The sequence below is a fragment of the Rhincodon typus genome, chromosome 2 (assembly GCF_021869965.1).
Source record: "Rhincodon typus isolate 14 chromosome 2, sRhiTyp1.1, whole genome shotgun sequence".
NCBI lineage: Eukaryota > Metazoa > Chordata > Chondrichthyes > Orectolobiformes > Rhincodontidae > Rhincodon > Rhincodon typus.
Window position 1 is genome coordinate 78,418,187 of NC_063333.1, and position 19,254 is coordinate 78,437,440.

Sequence of the window (19,254 nt, forward strand, 5' to 3'; positions counted from 1 at the left end):
TTATCTTCTAAATAAGACCACAAAGTTTTTTTTAAAAATAGACAAAGTTTGGAGTTTCTTTACCTCACTTGTAAGAAAGTAGTTGATTTATATCATAGCTTTGTGAATCTTGGAAACATAATTATTTTTGTTTCGTGGTCTTGACTAGAATTTACCTATGATGTTATGTGTGAGCAGTCTAATTATCCCATTCATGAGGCATATGCACTGATTTTTATTGTTTTGAGTGGTAGGACTACCTGTTATAATGGATTTAGGGGCTTGATGCTCTGATACTGATTGCTTAACTCGCACTTTGCCAGCAAAGTGGGAAAATTCAACAGTGAAATTTATCAGCAGCCATCATTGCCAGTGAATGGGAAGATTACAGACTAAAGTTTGTAAAATATGAAATAATGTTTGTTTTTGATCAGATAAATGCTTTACTGCTTTATTTGTTTTTACTTTCTCACTTTATTGTCTGTATCAAAAATTCCATTTGGAAATTCATTTTGGGTACATTGTTCAGATATTTAAAAATTCCATATAAGTAAATAATGACAGCATAGAACAAGAGGTTCTCTATCACAAAATAATTAAAATAAAAATAATAAAACTATTCCAGTGTAATTGGTATAATCAGTGAGCGAGTCCACCTTGTACATATCCTCATTCATGTGTCAACTCTTGCTAAACATTTTCATGGAGAAGGACAAATGAGTTTAGGAACCAGTTTGTCCTGTCTGAGAAATTGTAGCCTTTTCCCTGAATGGTCCAACAGTGAAACTAAGACAGGGTGTGATTCACATTGTTCATGACACACTCTACTTCTGTCAAAGTTCTTTTGAGAGCACAGTTCATCAAGTATCCTTCCTGTTGTGTACCCTTAGAGTCTGTTTTTATGTCTTGTTATTAATAATAAATTCAATCTAAATGGATCTATACTGGTTCTAGATCTTCAGTAGGAGTTAGCTGCTGGAATTATTTCTTCTGTAATCCTGTATAATTGCTTTCAAATCCATATATAATTTATTTTACATTATGCTGTAGGCTTTGCCTCAGTAGCCATCTGTGGTAGAACATTTCATGTTTCACGATCATCTACTGCAAGAATTTTCCTGACTTTGTCTTTTGGTCTTCTGATACTTTTTCTTTGTTACTGATCCACAAAATATAGGAACAAATGAACTTTTCATAATCTTGAAAATCTTCGTTGGATCCTTTTTAGTTCACTTTGGTTAAAAAAAAAAATCCACCAATCATTGAACTTTCTCCATGCATAGCCCCTAATTTCTGCATCACTTCAATGTACCTGTTATATGGCTCTTGTCTCATTCCTGCCTGATGACAATGTAATTTGTTTTAAAATAGGGTATTTTTATATCTTGCAAAATGTATCTCCTTCTCTCCCCTTTCTTTACCTGAATCATGTAAACAACACAATAACCTTGGAGCTACTGTTTACTGATAAGGCCTCCAGTTTTTCAGTGCAGATATTCTGTTGGATATGACAATTTTTGATGTTTTAATCAAAAGCAGCTATAATTATTGTAATAATTAGGGTAGTACAAAGCTGTATATTAATTGGTCTTGGAGACCCATTAGTGGTGTATCCACAGACTTTATATTCACTGGAATTTAGTGCAATTGGAAAACCATCTGGGGCCCGTGAGAACAATGCAAACAACTATTTCTTTATCCATTCAGATTAAAGAATTGTTCATGATGAGTGCAAACTGAATTAATATTAATTACAGAACTTGATTCTGTGTCAAATCATGAATAGTGGATGTAATAGCGAGAGAGAAAGAAAAGATAGGAGACAAAGACTTTTCCTGTAAACGAGTGAAACTATATTTGTAGAAGCTAATTTTCAGTAGCAGGGAAGTTATTTCTTACTAATTAAAACTTCTCATATAATTTAAAGATTTTCTTATACAGAGAGTTTGAGAATTTTCTCGTGCATTTATGTGTCTGCAGCAATTGCTATTACTTCAAGCCATTCCTGAGTGGCATTCCTGTGCTGAGTCTCCCCAAGAAAGGCAGAAGACTTCAACTTGGAAAGCAACTTGCTGATTCCTGAAACTGAAACACAAAATTCTGGAAACACTGTAGCCAGGCAAAAATGTAGAGTTAATGTCTTGGATCTCCTCCATCAAGAGAGGAGACTTGAATCATGATGTTTCCTGACTCAGTTCACTTGCCAAGGGGCAATATGTCCCGACAAGCATGATCTTTGATTTGGCTTTGAGGATGTGAGCGATTTGCACCCATTGTCCTGAATGCAGTTTAGAGTTGACCGCAAGGGTTATGGAGTGCCAAAGGAAGTGATTTTAAAAAGCCCCCCTCAGCTATAGAGTCCTAGATCTGTCCAGCATCAAAACAGACCCTTCAGTCCAACTAGTCTGTTCTATCAGATATCCTAAATTAATCTAGTCCCATTTGCTAGCATGTGGCCCCATATTCCTCTTAAACCCTTCCTGTTCATATACCCATCCAGATGCCTTTTAAATGTTGTAATTGTAGCAGTCTCCACCACTTCCTCTGGCAACTCATTCCATACATGCACAACCCTCTGCATGAAGAAGTTGCCCCTTAAATCCATTTTAAATCTTTCCCCTCTCACCCTAAACCTATGCCCTCTCGTTTTGGACTCCGCTACCCTGAGGAAAAGACCTTGGCTGTTCACCCTATCTCCACCCCTCAGATTTCATAAACCTGTATTAAGATCATCCTTCAGCCTCCAATGCTCCAGGAAAAAGAGCCTCAGCCTATTCAGCCTCTCTCCGTAACTCAAACCCTCCAACCCTGGCAATGTCTTTGTAAGTCTTTTCTGAACCTTTTTCAGATTTCACGACATGCTTCCTCTAGGCGGGAGACCAGAATTGAATGCAGTATTCCAAAAGTGGCCTAACCACAACATGACCGCTGAATTCCTACACTCTCTGCAACTTTGTCACAGTTGGTCTAGCTACCACTCCCTATAGTCCTGTCCTCCCTCCCTGCCCCAACTTGCTACCTTCCCAAATCTCTCCCTCCCAAATAAGTTTTTTTTTTTTTTCTTTGTTGATCTATCCTGATGGATCCACTTTTCCGGTGTGGCTGTTAGGTTAATCTTCACAAGACCCTGCACTCCAAATCCAACTAGATGTCTGTAAAATGTTTTGACATCAGGGAAGTTGATAAGGATGCTGGACAAATGTTAGCATCTGTCTATAGTTAAAGGTTCTAAACCAAACTTCAGTGAAGAAACAGTTGAGGGAATTAGGAGATTTTGTTTAGGAATCTGTATTGTGTGTGTGCCTCTTTACGCATTAAGTGCAATTCTTATCTGTTTTATTCAAATTCTAGCCTCTTTAAGGTTAATGCTGGTTTAAGCTGTTTGTGCTGAAAATGTGCACTGCTTATTGACATTTTATTTTTGTGCTGTAGTAGATAAATGAATGAAGTAATCAAAACAAACTTTTAGCAAAACCACTTGACAATCAATAACCTTCATATGATGCAAAATTACTGCATGTTTCTAGCTAATCCTTATGAAGCAACCTATAAATCTCCCTAACCAAAGGTTATAATCTGAAAGCTGTAGAATGGAGAGTACAGTGAGACTGGAAAAGTTGATAGGACTGAGTGATGACTAACAAACCATTATGAGGGAAGTGCAGTATGGAAGAGAGGACATCCTCAAGAAGACATGAGTTAATGGAAAATGAATCACCAGATGAGCCATCAATTACAGATCTGATAGATTAAATTGAAAATATACGAGATTGCAGAAAGCACAGCTTTTGGGACTGGGACGTCCAGCAGCTTGTATAAAATAACTCCTGGCTAGATCTGATCAAAAGGCAATGAAAGGTGATTTACAGGACTGTTAAACAGGACTGTTTTAATTGTCATCAACACAGTAGTTAAGATCACTAGTGAATTGAGTTTTTTTGAAGAAGTAACAAAGAAGATTGAGGACAGAATGGTGGACGTGATCTATACAGACTTCACTAAGGTGTTTGACAAGGTTCTGCGTGAGAGACTGGTTAACAAGGTTAGATCACATGGAATACAGGGAGAACTAGCCACTTGAATACAAAACTGGCTCGAAGGTAGAAAACAGAGGGTTGTGGTGGAGGGTTGCGTTTCAGACTGGAGGTCTGTGACTAGTGGTGTACCATAATGGTGCTGGGTCCACTGCTTTTTGTCATTTATGTAAATGATTTGTATGTGAACATAGGTATGGTTAGTATGTTTTCAGATGACACCAAAATTGGTGGTGTAGTGGAAAGCCAAGAAGGTTACCTCAGTACAACGGGACCTTGATCAGATGGGCTGAAGAGTGGCAAATGGAATTTAGGTTAGATAAATGTGAGGTGCTGCATTTTGGAAAGGCAAATCAAGGCAGGACTCTTACACTTCATGGTAAGATCCTGGGGAAGTTGCTGAACAAAGAGACCTTGGAGTGCAGGTTCATAGTTCCTTGAAAGTAGGGTCGCAGGTAGACAGGATAGTGAAGCAGGCGATAGTAATTTTTTGAAGAAGGGTCCCAAACCGAAACGTCAGCTTTCCTGCTCCTCTGATCCTGCCTGGCCTGCTGTGTTCATCCAGCTCCACACTGTTATAGTGAAGAAGGCATTTGGTATGCTTGCCTTTTATTGGTCAGCGTGTTGAGTATAGGAGTTGGGAGGTCATGTTGCGGCTGTGCAGGACGCTGGTTAGGCCACTTTTGGAATACTGTGTTCAGTTCTGGCCTCCCTGCTATAGGATGGATGTTGTGAAACTTGAAATGGTTCAGAAAAGATTTACAAGGATGTTGCCAGGGTTGGAGGGTTTGAGCTATAGGGAGAGTCTGATTAGGCTGGAGCTATTTTCCCTCGAGCTTCAGAGGTTGAGGGGTGACCTTTTATAGAAGTTTATAAAATCATGAGGGGCATAGATAAGGTGAATAGCCAACGTCTTTTCCCCAGAGTAGTGGAGTCCAAAATGAGAGGGCTTAAGGTGAGGGGGGAAAGATTTAAAAGGGGCCTGAGGGGCAACTTCTTCATGCAGAAGGTGGTGCATGTATTGACTGAGTTTGCTAGAGGAAGTGGTGGATGCTGTTACAATTACAACATTTAAAAGGCATTTTTATGGGTATATGAACAGGAAAGGTTTACAGGGATATGGGCCGAATGCTGACAAATGGGACTAGATTAATTTAGGATATCTGGTCGGCATGGACGAGTTGGACTGAAGTGTCTGTTTCCCTGCTGTATATCATGTTTGCAACCCTGGATAAGGCCTGACCTTTCAAGATAAATAACTAATTGAAAATGAATGAATATGTTTCATAACTCCAAGTACCAGTGTAAAGCAATAAAAGATGCACTCAGATAAGAAAGACTATCTTCTCCTGAGAATAAATTATACTCAAGCAAATGTCATGACTTTTGAGAGATAATTGGAGTAGTTGTGTTTAATTTCAGGCCTATCAAATGAAGGGAGGAGGAAATGCAGGTCTAATTCCCAGTCAAATGTTAGAAGAGAAGAGGAAAGCTTTTGTTAAACGGGATTGGGATCTTTCAGGTTCATCAGGTAAGCTGGTTAATGTTTTTAAGTTGGCATAGCTTATTTACAGGCACTTGTGAATGGGATAGCAAAAGCGTCACTTCAAGTTCTGTTTTGTTCTTTGATCAGGACCATTTTGTGGCACAATAATTGGTAAAAAGAAGAAAAAAATGATGTACCTGACAACCAAAAATGCAGGTAAGAAGTCTTTTTAAAAGGTTTACTGCTTTTCACTCGGATGAAAAACTCTGATCTACCTTTTCTGGTTGGTATTTCAATTGGTTTAAATTATTATAACTAATGTAGCTAGTTTCATAAGCCAGTTTGATGCCGTTGGATGTTTCTGAGACATCCATTTGGAAACTGCATGTATAAGCAAATGCAAATGGCAGTAAGCAAAAAGAGAACTTGCTGGAAAAGCTCAGCAGCTCTGGCAGCATCTGTGGAGAGAAATTCAGAGTTAACGTTTCATGTCCAGTGACCCTTCCTCTGGCCACTTCTGTTTTTGATTCAGATTTACGACATCTGCAGCTCTTTCGGTTTTTACAAATGATAGCAATACTTGCGGTGGTGATGAAAACAATGACATTTGATGAAGCTTTTAAAGCCAAGGTGATTTAGCAAGCGAGCAAGTTATAGTGTGAGGCTGAGAAGAGTGAATGCTTCACCAATAGTCTTTCGTGTAAATGGAGCTAAGAGTGTGAGACACCGCAGTGTGGTTCAGTGCCCTAGCTTGGGATGCCTGTAAAGGCGGGCTGCTAAAGGATTTTAGCCAGAAGTTTTTCAGTTCACTAGAATCAAATAAAGGTAAAAGTACAAAAGGTAATGGCAATTGCTAGAAGTGAGGAAGCGAGTGAATAGCTGTTATGAACTTAGTAAGGATGGAAGAGACATGAGGTGTGGAATTCAGAGCAATTTAGGATGAATCCTGGGAGTTTGTGGGTACTTGGACAAATGGGTAGTGCTTAGATTTGTGATAAAGTGAGGATGGACTGTTAGGTGTTTGGACACGACTAAATCAGACTGCAGAAGAGCAATTAATCTTCAATATTTGATAAATTGATGGCATCAATAATCCAGACTAAAATTGAATATTATCTGTATAGTAAATATTAACAATAGCTAATAATAACATAATAAACAGCTATTGAAATGGAAATTGAAAGTATGCAAATACCTGTCAGTGAATGTTCATATAATGTGCTGATGCGTCCTCTCCCTTAAGGATACAATATTATGTACTCCTAGAAGGATAGATCCCATATTATGTTGTGGTTGGCTCGGCTATAACTCCACGCGTCACAGAGTGGAAGCTGTTTAGTTTTATTTCTAAACAGTGAATTTCCTTCTAGCACTAAGCACCATATTTAGACCTGATCTGAAAGAGAACTTGGTGGATGGACATCCAGTCAACTGACTGCAGCAAAGTTCATCTCATTTGTTTATACATCAAAGGACCACCTTCATTTAATCATCTTTATTTATTTTTAAGATAGGAAGTCATTCAGAAATCTCTAGGTTTTGCGTGCACGTGTTTATTTGAATTTCTCCTCTTTTGCTCACCTCCCTTCCCAGTGATCTTTTGAGGCTAAAATTTCCAGTCATTAGTTCCCTCAAGTATGTTGTCAGTTCTTCTTGTTAATTGATGGTATATGGTTTAGCGATGGTTCTGGTGGAGTTTCACTGTGCCTTTAGCTTAGGAAGATAGTGTTATGTGGAAACGATAACGCCCTTTATGGAGAAGGAAGACTTGATGTTAGATTAAGTACCCATTCACATTTGGTCTGTAAATCCTCAATCATGTTGAGTTAAATGAAAAGCAGCTGCGCTCTTGCATCAACCCTGTAGCAGCAGGATAAAAGGGGCATGTTAATTGTGAATAAAATTGTAACTTCGATGTAAACAGGGCTCTGGCCATGCAGTCTTCCCTACAGGTGCACTTTTTTCCCAGAACTTCCTCAGCTCCGGTCTGTCAAGTAATATAGATTCTTCAAAACTGCCTTTACTTTCTCATTGTACATCTGTTTTTGGGTGTTCCATTATTTGGAAGTGAAAGAAACAGCAGTAACAGTTCTAAAAATGCTTTCAACCACACACAAATCCACTCTCCAGCTTGGCTTGTTGACCATCTCTTTTTCTCTCTTAACTCTTGCCTTACTCCATTCATGTCCAGTTGCCACATGGCTCCCACATATTAATATCTGTCACATCGGTACTACTTCTACATCAAGAATCAATGTCCCGTGGACCATTACATCTCAATATCCGAAAAGGTTGACTGATCCCTTTACAATTGATTCTAACCCTTTACAAACCATTACAAAGATTTTTTTAAAAAATGATTAGAGATTCCCCAGAGAGTTTATAGTAATTACAAATTTTCCTTACTGTTACTGCTTCTGAGTCAAACACTACTACACTTGTTACCACATAGCCTGCCATTACACACCCTCTGTCGTTAGTCACTGACAGTCCCCATTAACAACAGCTCACCCTCCCAGCCTGACCGTTAGCAACTCCTATGTCCAACTGTCTTTCTCTCTCTTTGGGGTCTATCCTGTCGTTTACTCCTGACCCCACCCACCTCCCTATTTTCTGCATATAAACTGACATTTTCCCAGCCACCATCAGTTTTGAGGAAGGGCCACCGGACCCGAAACGTTAACTCTGTTTTCTCCTTCACAGATGCTGCCAGACCTGCTGAGCTTTTCCAGCAACTTTGTTTTTGTTGTTGTTGTGACTACTACACTTTAGCTACAGTACCATTTGAAGTGATTGCTCCTCTGCACTGTTACTTCTGGTGAGCCAAGGATCTACTTTTGAACTTCTGTTTCTGAACTAAATGTTGCACCTCCATCAGCTTGTCTGAAAATACTGAATTTTCACATGTATGCTGACAATACCCAGTTCTTGACTCCTTCACTGTTGCTCATCTCTCACACGGTACCAAATGAACAGAAATTTCTGACATTTACAGATTGGGAAGACTGATGTTGTCGATATTGTCGTCTTCAGCCCCATCACAAAATGCTGTTCCTTGGCTACCAACTCAGTCTCCCCAGCAATTGTCTGAAATGAAAGCACACTGTTTACAACCTTGCTATCATACCTGACCCAGAGATGAACTTCCAACCCGATATCCGAGGCATCATTATCACCACTTATTTTATTCAACTTCACTTGCCTTAGCTTATCTGCTGCCTAAGTCCTCACTCATGCCTTTATTACCTCTAGACATGACTACTCCAATGAATTGCTGACTAATTTCCCACCCTCTGCAAAACTGAGGTCACCCAGAACTCTGCTGTTCACGTCTTTACTCACGACAGGGACTATAATTCTGCTTGGAAGATGTGTGGCTGAAACTAAGACCATTCAAGCACTCTGCTCTTCCTACCAACTCTGACCTCGTCTTTGTATCTACTGTTTCATGTGTAATTTATAATTTATTTTGACTGATTTGTCTGTTAATTTGCATTTAACTTGTGTTGGTCATTACAATCCCCATACAGACTGATAACTCTAAATAAAGGATTTGACTTCCCCATGATCAACTTCAAAATGTTGACCCGCAAGTTTTTAATTTTATGATTTAACAAAAACAAAGTCAGCATGGATTAAATATTGGTCATCAAGCAGTTATTATTCTAAACTAAAGAAACAGTAATCCTCATTAATGTGTTAGACATGATCAATAATCCTACAACATGTGTATTTCTCCCTGCATTGTAATGTTGAGTGATTACTTGAAGGTTCTCTCCCTTGGTTTTTGGAGAAATCCCAAGCTGATTATCAGCAGTTAGGCATGCTCCAGTTCTCTCTGTTTCTGGATTTGGCAGGGGAAATTTTCCAGGGTCTTGAGATTCCCATGGTTGAACCTCTTTAAGCAGGGAAAGTCCTCCCTCCTGTGGCCTGTCTAACAGCTTACAGGGGACTTAACCTTCAGTACCACCACACAAGTCGTAGCCTTTTGTCTCTGCCAGATCTTTCTCCTGTTTTATCACTTCTCCGTTTCCTGTGCCCTTGCTCTTGTGCTGCCCTCTCCCCTCATCCCTCGTCCCCCTTCCTGACACCGAGCCCTCTGTTCTTTCCGTGAGAGGAAACATCACTGTGGTTCCAACAAACTACATAGGAATTCTATACTGTTCTCAAAAATACCACTTATTAAGTGTCATCATTTCTTACACTTTGGGATTGTAGTCAGTGGTAATGTAAGGAAACGTGGCAACCAGTATCCACTCAAGTCCCACAAAGAGCAATTAAAGAAAACTGGCCTTTAATTTCAGTGGTTTTGTTTGAGGGATAAATATTGAGCAGGAGACTAGGCGATCATTCCTGTTAAACTTTCAAAGCTGCTGTGTGATCTTTTGCAATCTGATGAAGCAGCACTTCCTCAGTACTGCACTGAGATATTTTCTAACATATCTGTATGCAGTTTGAATACAGAATCTTCTGATTACTGCGAGTTTACTGCCACAGTACCAAGTCTGCCACTTCAGATCATCTCAGACAGAAGTTGAAGTTCAGTGACCACATTTGGAATACTGTGAGCAGTTTTGGGCCCTGTATTTAATGTTAACATAATAATGAGGATTAATGTTTCTTTAGTTTAGAATAATAGCTGCTTGATGAACAACATTTAATCCATGCTGACTTTGTTTTTGTGCTGGCCTTAGAGTGGGTCCAGAGGTGGTTACAAGAATGATCCTGGGGACGAAGGCCTAGTCATTTGAGGAGCAGTTGAGGACTCAGAGTCTGTACTTGGAGTTTGGAAGGATAAAGTGGGGGCATCTTAGTGAAACTTACAAAAAACAGAGTGGTTGTGGAGAAGATGCTTCCACTAGTAGGAGAAGCTTAGGACCGAAGGGCACAGCCTCCGAGTGAAGCAACGGCCTTTTAGAACAGAGGTGAGGAATTTCTTCAGGCAGAGGGTGGTGAATCTGTGGAACTCATTGCTGCAGAAGGCTGTGGCAGCCACGTCATTGAATGTATTTACAACAGATAGGTTCTTGATTAGTAAGGGTGTCAAGGGTTACGGGAAGGTAAGAGAATGGGGTTGAGAAACATACCAGCCATGACTGAATGGCAGAGCTGACTTAGTATGCCAAATGGCCTAATTCTCCTCCTATATCTTGTCTTAAACATTTAGGTCTCTAAGGCAATTTTGAGCAAAACCCCAAGATTAGTCTTCCATCAGAGAATTCAGTTAGAAGAAAAGGCTGGATCAATGTAGTTTTAATTCTGTAATGGAGTCTGTGCAGCAGAGAGGTCCTAATTTTAATCAAAAGGGTAGTACCTCTGGCAGTGCAGTACTCCCTTGGTGCAACATTGATATCCTTGTCTAAGTTACACGCTTCAGCCCCTTATATAGGGCTTGAAACCCCAACTATCTCTAATGATTTTGTTCAGTCTTTAGTTCCACAGCAATTGAGACTTTTTTTGTTTTGAATTTTGCTTTTAGTCGATTAGCTGAACCCAACTGATTAAAATTTCTTCTATGTTATTAAAATTTTCGATTGTGAAGAATATTAGTTCTAATATTTTTACTGGATTCACACCAAGAGTTTGATCGACATGAAATAATGATCTATGAGGAAGTAGCAAGGATGCCACCATTTCAGAGGAAGACCCTCGTGTTAATAGGAGCTCAAGGTGTGGGACGACGGAGTTTAAAGAACAGACTCATCGTAATGAATCCCATGCGATTTGGAACAACAGTCCCATGTAAGTTATTTTTAATCACAACTGGCAGGAATTTATGGTTTTGGTTGAGAGTTTTTTTTTGTTCCTTTCTACCTTCCCCTCTTCTGCAGATAAAAGTGCAGTGGCCAGTCTCCAGGGACAATATTGTTGGAGAACTGTCCAAGTGAGATGTAAGAGTGGGACAAAGTGATTAAGATAGAAGCTGATTTAGCCTTTGCCAAGAGCTGCGCTGTAATCTGTTAGCTGCAATTACAAAGTTAGCAATGACTGAGCCTCTGACCCATCTGCTGCTATTTGATATATTATTAATTTTTTTAAAGTTCAGTTCTGTTTTGTTTGATGTAGAACTCCATAGAATATTTAATAAACTTTAAATATAGACTGTCCAATGTAGCCTTCATCCAGATGGTAATGAGAAGGCAGCCTTTCTCCCTAAATCTGAGCTCATGAAGACGCTCCTAATCAGCTCCTCCCCTTCCAGACCATGGATTGACACTGGGATCTTTCTGGTCTGTGTACTTATGTAAATATTTTAATTAGTTAAAATCTTTGTGTTTTAACATTTAGGGAACCACAGAAATTTCATTCTTGCTACAATATGCTGATCCACCGAAGGACTGTTGGAAACAGTTACACAGATACAGAAATTTCAATATCTTGAATGTTTCCTAACCATAAAGAACATGGTTTTTTTTCTAAGTTATTTCTCTCATATCACCGGAAGGAAAAGTTAATTTTGGCTTCATAACATAGCGAGTATGATACTGTAATGGACTGATGGTCACAAAAGTCTTCAGATTGGATAAAATAACTTATGAATTTATAATGAATTGTGATCCAACAGAATTAAATTTTTAATAAATGAGAAGACTACTTTCTCTCTGTAATTATATTAAGAGTTGCAATTTAACAACATAAACCTGAATTTATATAATACCCCTTGATTTTGAAATATTTCAAGAGATATGAAGTCATACTGTTTTGGCAGGAAGAACAAGGAGAGGGAATATAAAATGAAGGGTACATTTCTCTCAGGGATGTAGGAACAGAAAGGCCTGGTGTTACTTGTACGTAAATTATTGAAGGTTGCAGGCAGGTAAAGAAAATGGGTATAAGGACATACAGTATTGTGAGTTTTACTATTGAAAACATTCAGTAGAGGTAGATCCATGCCAAAACTTAGCTACAGGAAAGGAAGTTAGGGAAAAAAATTGTTCAAAGCATTTTAAAATGTTTGTTTTTTATTGTGTTTTTACTTTAGTTACTTCAAGAAAACCAAGAGATGATGAACTGGATGGACATGCATACAGATTTGTGTCAAGGGTGGAAATGGAAATGGACATAAAGGGCAGTAGATATCTGGAACATGGAGAGTATGAAGGAAATCTCTATGGGACAAAGATCGACTCAATCCATGAAGTTGTTAGTACGGGAAGAATGTGCATTTTGGATATCAATCCGCAGGTAGAATAATATGGCTGGTCACAAATAAATAAGACACTTATATAACTAAATTAATTATATTGTGAGATACCTGCTGAGTACAACCTGGGAATTTCAATTGCATGTGATATAAACCTCATTTTTAACTTTTAGAAGCTCGACCTTTCTGCGGCATTCCTTGTGGTGTTCTATTCCTCCTGCTACAGGCTGACCCAAAATTATTGATTTTTCAATTAGCTTTGAAATTGTGACCTTGAATTTTTGAGAAGATCAAAATGAGTGTAGCACTAATTTTCCACATTCAAAAACCGCAGTAGGTATCTGTTCCTTTCAAAGCATTTCAGTCCAAACCGTGCTTTCGTAAGCTTAGCAATTCATCCTTTCCTCTCCAACCACAATGATTAATAGTTATGCTCCTACAGATTTAGCCAATTATATATTTTGAATACTTGTTAATTATTCCATAGGAAATCTGCACTGAAAGCATGCTCATACCTGGCATGTAGGAAGATGGTTATGGTTATTAGAGGTCAGTTATCTCTGCTCCAGGTCATCTCTGCAGGAGTTCCTCACGGAAGAGTCCTAGTCTCAAACATCTTCAGCTGCTTCATCAATTCCCTCCATCATAAGCTGAAAAGTGGGGATGTTTGCCGATGTTTGCGCAATGTTCAGTACCACTCGTAAAATCTCAGATACTGACACACACCAAAACATCAAGGGAGTCAGGGGGCAGAGATGAATGTAGTGGCCATCACTGAAGAGAAGGTGGTGGGCAAGTTGAAGGATCTTAAGGTGGATAAATCACCCAGACTACATGTACTACACTCCAGAGCTCTGACGGAGATATTTGAGGGGATTGTAGAGGCATTGGTAGTGATCTAACTGCAGTTAGGGACGGTGCCAGAAGGCTGGAAAATGGCTGATGTAACACCTCTGTTTAAGAAGGGCTAGAAGGAAGGAAACTTCAGGCCGGTTAGCCTGACCTCAGTTGTTGGTAAGATTTTAGAGTCCATTATTCAGGAGGACATAGCAGAGTACTTGGAAATGCATGTTAACATAAGGCTGAGTCAGCACAGCATTGTCGAGGAGAGATCATGCCTAACAAATATGTTAGAATTCTCTGAGGAGGTAACGAATACGTTGTACAAAGAAGAGCCAGTGGATGTGATCTATTTGGATTTCTAGAAGACCTTTTGGATAGAGGATTGGTTGACTATCAAAAAGCAGAGTGGGAATAAAGGGGTTTTTTTAGAGGATGGCAGCTGCTGTGAAGTTCCACAGGGATCAGTGTTGTGACCACAACTATTTATTTTCTACGTTAACGGTCTGGACGAAGGAACTGAGGGCATTGTTGCTAAGTTTGCAGGTGGCAATGATTGATAGAGAGGCAGGTAGTGTTGAGAAAGCAGGGAGACTGCAGCTCACCAACGCCTTCTCAAGGGCAACTAGAGACAGGCAATAAATGCTGGCCAACAGCAATGCCCATGCCCACCAGGTGATTTTATGAAAATAAAAAGGTATAAGATATGTGATCAGAGATAGTAAGAACCGCCGATGCTGGAGTCGGAGATAACAGTGTGGAGCTGGAGGAACACAGCAGGCCAGGTAGCATCATAGGAGCAGGAAAGCTGACGTTTCATAGTGCAGGGATGTTGAAGTAAATTCTGGTAAACCATGCTTTATTAAGTTAACATTTGGTATGTTTCTAATATTTATATCCTGCCATCCTTCCTCAATGTCAATGTCTTACAGGCACTGAAGATATTAAAGACAGCTGAATTTATGCCGTATATTGTGTTTGTTGCTGCTCCTGAATTAGAAACATTACGTGCCATGCACAAAGCTGTCATTGATGCTGGAATTTCAACTAAACTTCTGACTGTAAGAGTCCTTGAATTTTCACTTTTTTCGCTAAGGCAGAAAATACTGTTTGTTGATCTTCTAATTACGCTTAATCCATTATGGAGTAATATTGATAATAGAGCAATATGGTGCTTTGTGTTAACTTATTACTCACTAACAAACTTTAAACATTCATTGAGTTGTGAACTCGTGTTTCCTTCATCTGCTGTCCTTGTCTCCATTTATTTTCTTCATCATTTTCCCCTCCTATGGTTCTGGTCTTGTTTTTGTGGCCTTGTGTTTCCATGGTTGTCTTCAACATAGTTCATATTCTCTGTTTTTCTTCCTATTAATTCTAATGCACAGCCTTAACTCAGTTAAAATACTTGCATGTAAATGTCTCATTCTCTGTACATCAATTTTCTATTTATTTGTCTGCAGGATACAGACTTGAAAAAGACAGTTGATGAAAGTGCTCGAATTCAACGAGCATACAGCCACTACTTTGATTTGACCATTATCAATGATAATTTGGACAAAGCTTTTCAGAAGTTACAGACTGCAATAGAGAAGCTCTTTATAGAACCACAGTGGGTCCCAGTTAATTGGGTATACTAGTAAATTGAAGATTAAACCGTCTTTCGGTCTGTGAATAAGTAGAAATTTGGATAGCGATGTGGCAGAAGACATCAGATGCAAAGGCAGAAAGTCTGTTTTATCAGATGCCTTTATATTCTTTGTAGGTTCTGTCTATAGTACACTATTTTGGCTTTTTATATAAATAACTGAAGGAAAAGTGTTCTTATAAATGTAATTTATTTTAATTTTTCTAACTTTTTACAAATGATCTTTGTATCCATACATATCAAGTGAAGGAAAATAAGTTGCAAGAAAAACCTTTTTTCATTTTTGCCTTCAAATGCCTAGTTTACAGATGTGTATCCAAGTTCTAAGGATTTTGATGCAAGGTAAAGATTTTTTTCAGATTCCAAAGCTGTAAATAGCCACAAAGTTATTTGTTAACTTGTACAGTGGAGATTCGGTTAAGTGAAGCTTTGCACCAGCTTGATGTATAATATATTGTTTCTGCATTGGTTACAGAATGGTGGGATGAGGTCTTCAGTTTAATGTAACGAAACTGTGTTAATGAAAGGGCATAACACATAGCTCTAGTCTATTCCTAAAGTCTATAATGCCATTATAGATTTGTGTAAACCTGATGGCAGGATGGGGCCCCTGACAATCTGGATTTTTTTTTAAACATTCCAGGTTAACTACCTTCAGCTTTGCACTGCATCATTCAGCTTTAAGTTGTGTGTTGGGTAACTCCTGCTGTGAAAATAATCAAAACAGGTACACTAGTTCATCCCTAAGACTTTAAGATATAGGAGCAAATTTAAGCCATTTGGCCCATTGAGTCGGCAATACCCTTCGATTGTGGCTAATATATGTCTCCATTATATTTTCCTGCCTTCTCCACGTAATCCTTGATCCTGGTACTAATCCTCAAGTATACCATGGCAGACTGGCAGTTTGCAAATCATCTTTACTTACCTTATCCCAACAACAGTGTGCATTTATATAATACTTTTAATATATTAAAATGTCCCATAATGCTTTGCAAGAAAGTCTTGTGCTGGTTAAGAGTGTGTTGACATTCTCACAATCACATCAAAGCACTACTCTGTATAGATTAACATCATTCCTGGGTGGGTTCCTAGCATACCTCTTAGTTTCTCTTATTAACTTAGATCTGTGGCATTTACCTGATTAATAGGATTATTTTTGATAACTTGCCTGGGATGAAGTAGAAATCATATGAGAGATTTGAATACAGGTCTTCGTTCCTTCCCACATGTACATTAAGCTTCTTAATTCCTATAATTAGTTTGACAGTTACAGCCCAGGATCATCATCAATGTAATGAGAGAGTTGGTTAATTGTGACCTTGCAGAATTAAAACTAGGGCTTGCCACTCCCCAGCAGTGTTTAAGTTACTTGTGTTATTACTACTCCGCTCACCCACCAACCCCTTTGTCTGACATGGGGCATTGGAAAGACTTGTTTTAAAATCTTGACTATCTGCCCACCAAACTCTGTTCTTTTAATTCATCTCCAGTAGTTGTTTTAAGTCAGATTGTGAGTTGAATCTTAATTCTTCACTTTCACGTGTTGATTTTGACATCCTTTAATGTTGCTGGAAGGCTGGAATTATTTTATTGCAAAGATGGATTCTACAGCTGCTTTTCCATAGAATGTGATTTGAGCTGATTTTTAAAATTCATTTTCCTCAGTCAGAACACATTACCGACCCACATCTCCCTTTCTAGTGGTGTATGCTTTTAAACTATTTTTTCTAGTTTCCTTATTGCTTGTTAATTGAAACTAAATTGAGCTTCCAAAATATTACACACTTGAATGGAATAGACTGTAGCTTTATCTGTTCTCCATTGACTCTGTGTACAACTCCACTGAAATGAAGGCAAAGCAGCACATTCATCCCAATAATCAATTTAAGGTGGTTATTCAACCATCTCTCGGCTCCACTGGTTGCCCTCAATATTTATAGTTTTCTTCCAAATTCCTTTGCCAGATCGGATTATTCCTGCTGACTTTTTTAAAAAGGTTTTGCAACTATGGGATTTGTTATAAAATGAAACCTTTTTTACATTCTCTGTTGCTTCTAGAACTGTTAAGTAACTTATTGCCTATTGTTAGATCTTTAGATATTTAACATGAAACATGGAAGCAAGTGAAACGAGGAAATGGAAAGCTTTCACTCTTCCAACAAAGTTTACACAGATAAATATTTTAGTATTTCAAAAATTCCAGTATTTGTATTTTGTTTGATTTGATTTAGTTGTGCTATTAAGCATAATAATATGTTTGAGATAATAATTTTAGCTAGTTACTTTGACAAAATATTTTAATGAATTGTGCTAGTGATTGTTATTGATGAGTTTGTTCCGTGTTGTGGCGTATTGTCAATCTACTTTTAAATTGTAAAGTTTTTTTTTTATATTTTGAGGTTGCTTCCTGTCTTGGTGTTTGTATGTTTCTCATTCTTTGCCCTGTCCCATCCTGGGTATGATTTAGATGAACTTGGACATTTACCACATTATTTCCCCATGACACTAAAAACAACATAACTTGTTAACTGAGCTATAACGATGGTCCTCTGCTGCAAAGAGAATAAAAGACAAAGAAATTGAGGTTGTTGACATGTATGTAGTTAAATTGAAGCTCATATTGGGTTTTATTATATTTACCTTCAGAAATCTCATTCATTGGGTTCATTCAGGCCCTCTGCTTGTAAGGATATGAGTGAAGGTTAACAGTGCAAACAATTTTGGAGAGGAAACAAGAATAGATTGCAATTGTTTAAAATGAAGGCTGTGAACAAAAAACAATCCATTGAATCCTAACACTGTGTAAGCAAGCTATTTGACTGATTGAGTCCACACCAATCCTCTGAAGGGCCACCCCCACCCCCAGCACACCTGCCTGTACGTCCCTGGACAATAGGACAATTTAGCACAGCCACCTAACCTGCACATCTTTGGACTGTCTGGGGAAACTGCAGTACCCGAAGGAAACCCACACAGACATGGGGAGAATGTACAAACTCCATGCAGACAGTTGCCAGAGGGTGGAATCGAACCTGGGTCCCTGGCACTGACAGGTAGCAGTGCTAACCATTGAGACACTATCACCCATAGAAATTGCTTTGCAGGGCTTCAGTAATATGAAAATACTGCTCAAGCAGTTGATCTTTAGACTATGCGTGATATATTCTTTATGAAAATAAAGGAGATGACAAAAGAGAAAGTAATTCATGTTTCTGGGCTATAAGTATCAGTTCTAGTGAAATATTATTTTGTACAGAGTATACAAGTTAATCTGAGAAACTCTGGCCTTGTGCCCTCACTGGGTGAGTAACCATTGCTGTGACTGAAGGTTTAAATGATAATGGTAGGGAATAGAAAAGTCAAGGTATATAAGGAAAGGTAAAAGAGAACCAAGAAATTTATAAAGAATAAGTAAGTCAAAACAAGAATAATCTGAAAGAGACTGCCAAACAGCCAAGTATTTATACACTACACTGCATGAAAAGTATAGGAAAATAAATTGTGGATGTGTAATTTTTAATGGAATAATATTGTTAACAACAGATGTGGTTCCGAAGTTTTGAGGGAGGAATAGCAATGCCAGTCTGAGGTTCTCTACAGCAGAGAGGTGATGCTGCAAAATCTAATATTCCATTTCAGTTACAAAATCAAAAGGATGACAATCCTGGAGGGAAACCATGGACTGCTCAGTAGTGAATGAATGAGTGTACAAGATTGGTGATAGGTTACTGAATTCCACAAAGCTCTCACTGTTCATTTTGGAAATTTGTTTATTTTTTGTAAAAATCTGAAAAGCTGGTATCAATTTTTTTTAAATAAAAACGTGATGCTGCTGTATCTGTCTGAAAAGTCAACAGTTTCATTTTTATTTTAGTTAAGGAAATCTCTAAATTGGCTCTGACTTAATTTGACTTAAGTATGGTGAACTTAAATATCCTCTGCAAGACCCTGGGAAATACACAAGAATTAAAATGATTTTCTGAAGTGTTGATGTACAGTGTAAGTAATGCTAGTTTGAGCCAGTAGGCAGCCTGATAAATCAGACATCGACCATGAACATTTCTGAAGAAGTTGGGTGAATGGGACTGATGAAAAGAAAAGAGGAAAAGCAGGGAAACTA

General features: G+C 38.4%; 1 protein-coding gene across 1 annotated transcript in view; it reads left to right on the top strand.

Moving 5' to 3' along the window:
- The window catches only part of LOC109913664 (protein PALS2-like), a 118,869-nt gene extending 99,881 nt beyond the window's left edge, over positions 1 to 18,988 (top strand). The window contains exons 6-11 of the mRNA XM_020513204.2: positions 5,436 to 5,544; positions 5,647 to 5,715; positions 11,080 to 11,241; positions 12,482 to 12,684; positions 14,416 to 14,544; positions 14,947 to 18,988. Coding sequence (XP_020368793.1) covers positions 5,436 to 5,544; positions 5,647 to 5,715; positions 11,080 to 11,241; positions 12,482 to 12,684; positions 14,416 to 14,544; positions 14,947 to 15,123 — 849 coding nt within the window. The 3' untranslated portion in view covers positions 15,124 to 18,988. The remainder of the gene's footprint in view (positions 1 to 5,435; positions 5,545 to 5,646; positions 5,716 to 11,079; positions 11,242 to 12,481; positions 12,685 to 14,415; positions 14,545 to 14,946) is intronic.
- Positions 18,989 to 19,254: the final 266 nt, after the last annotated feature.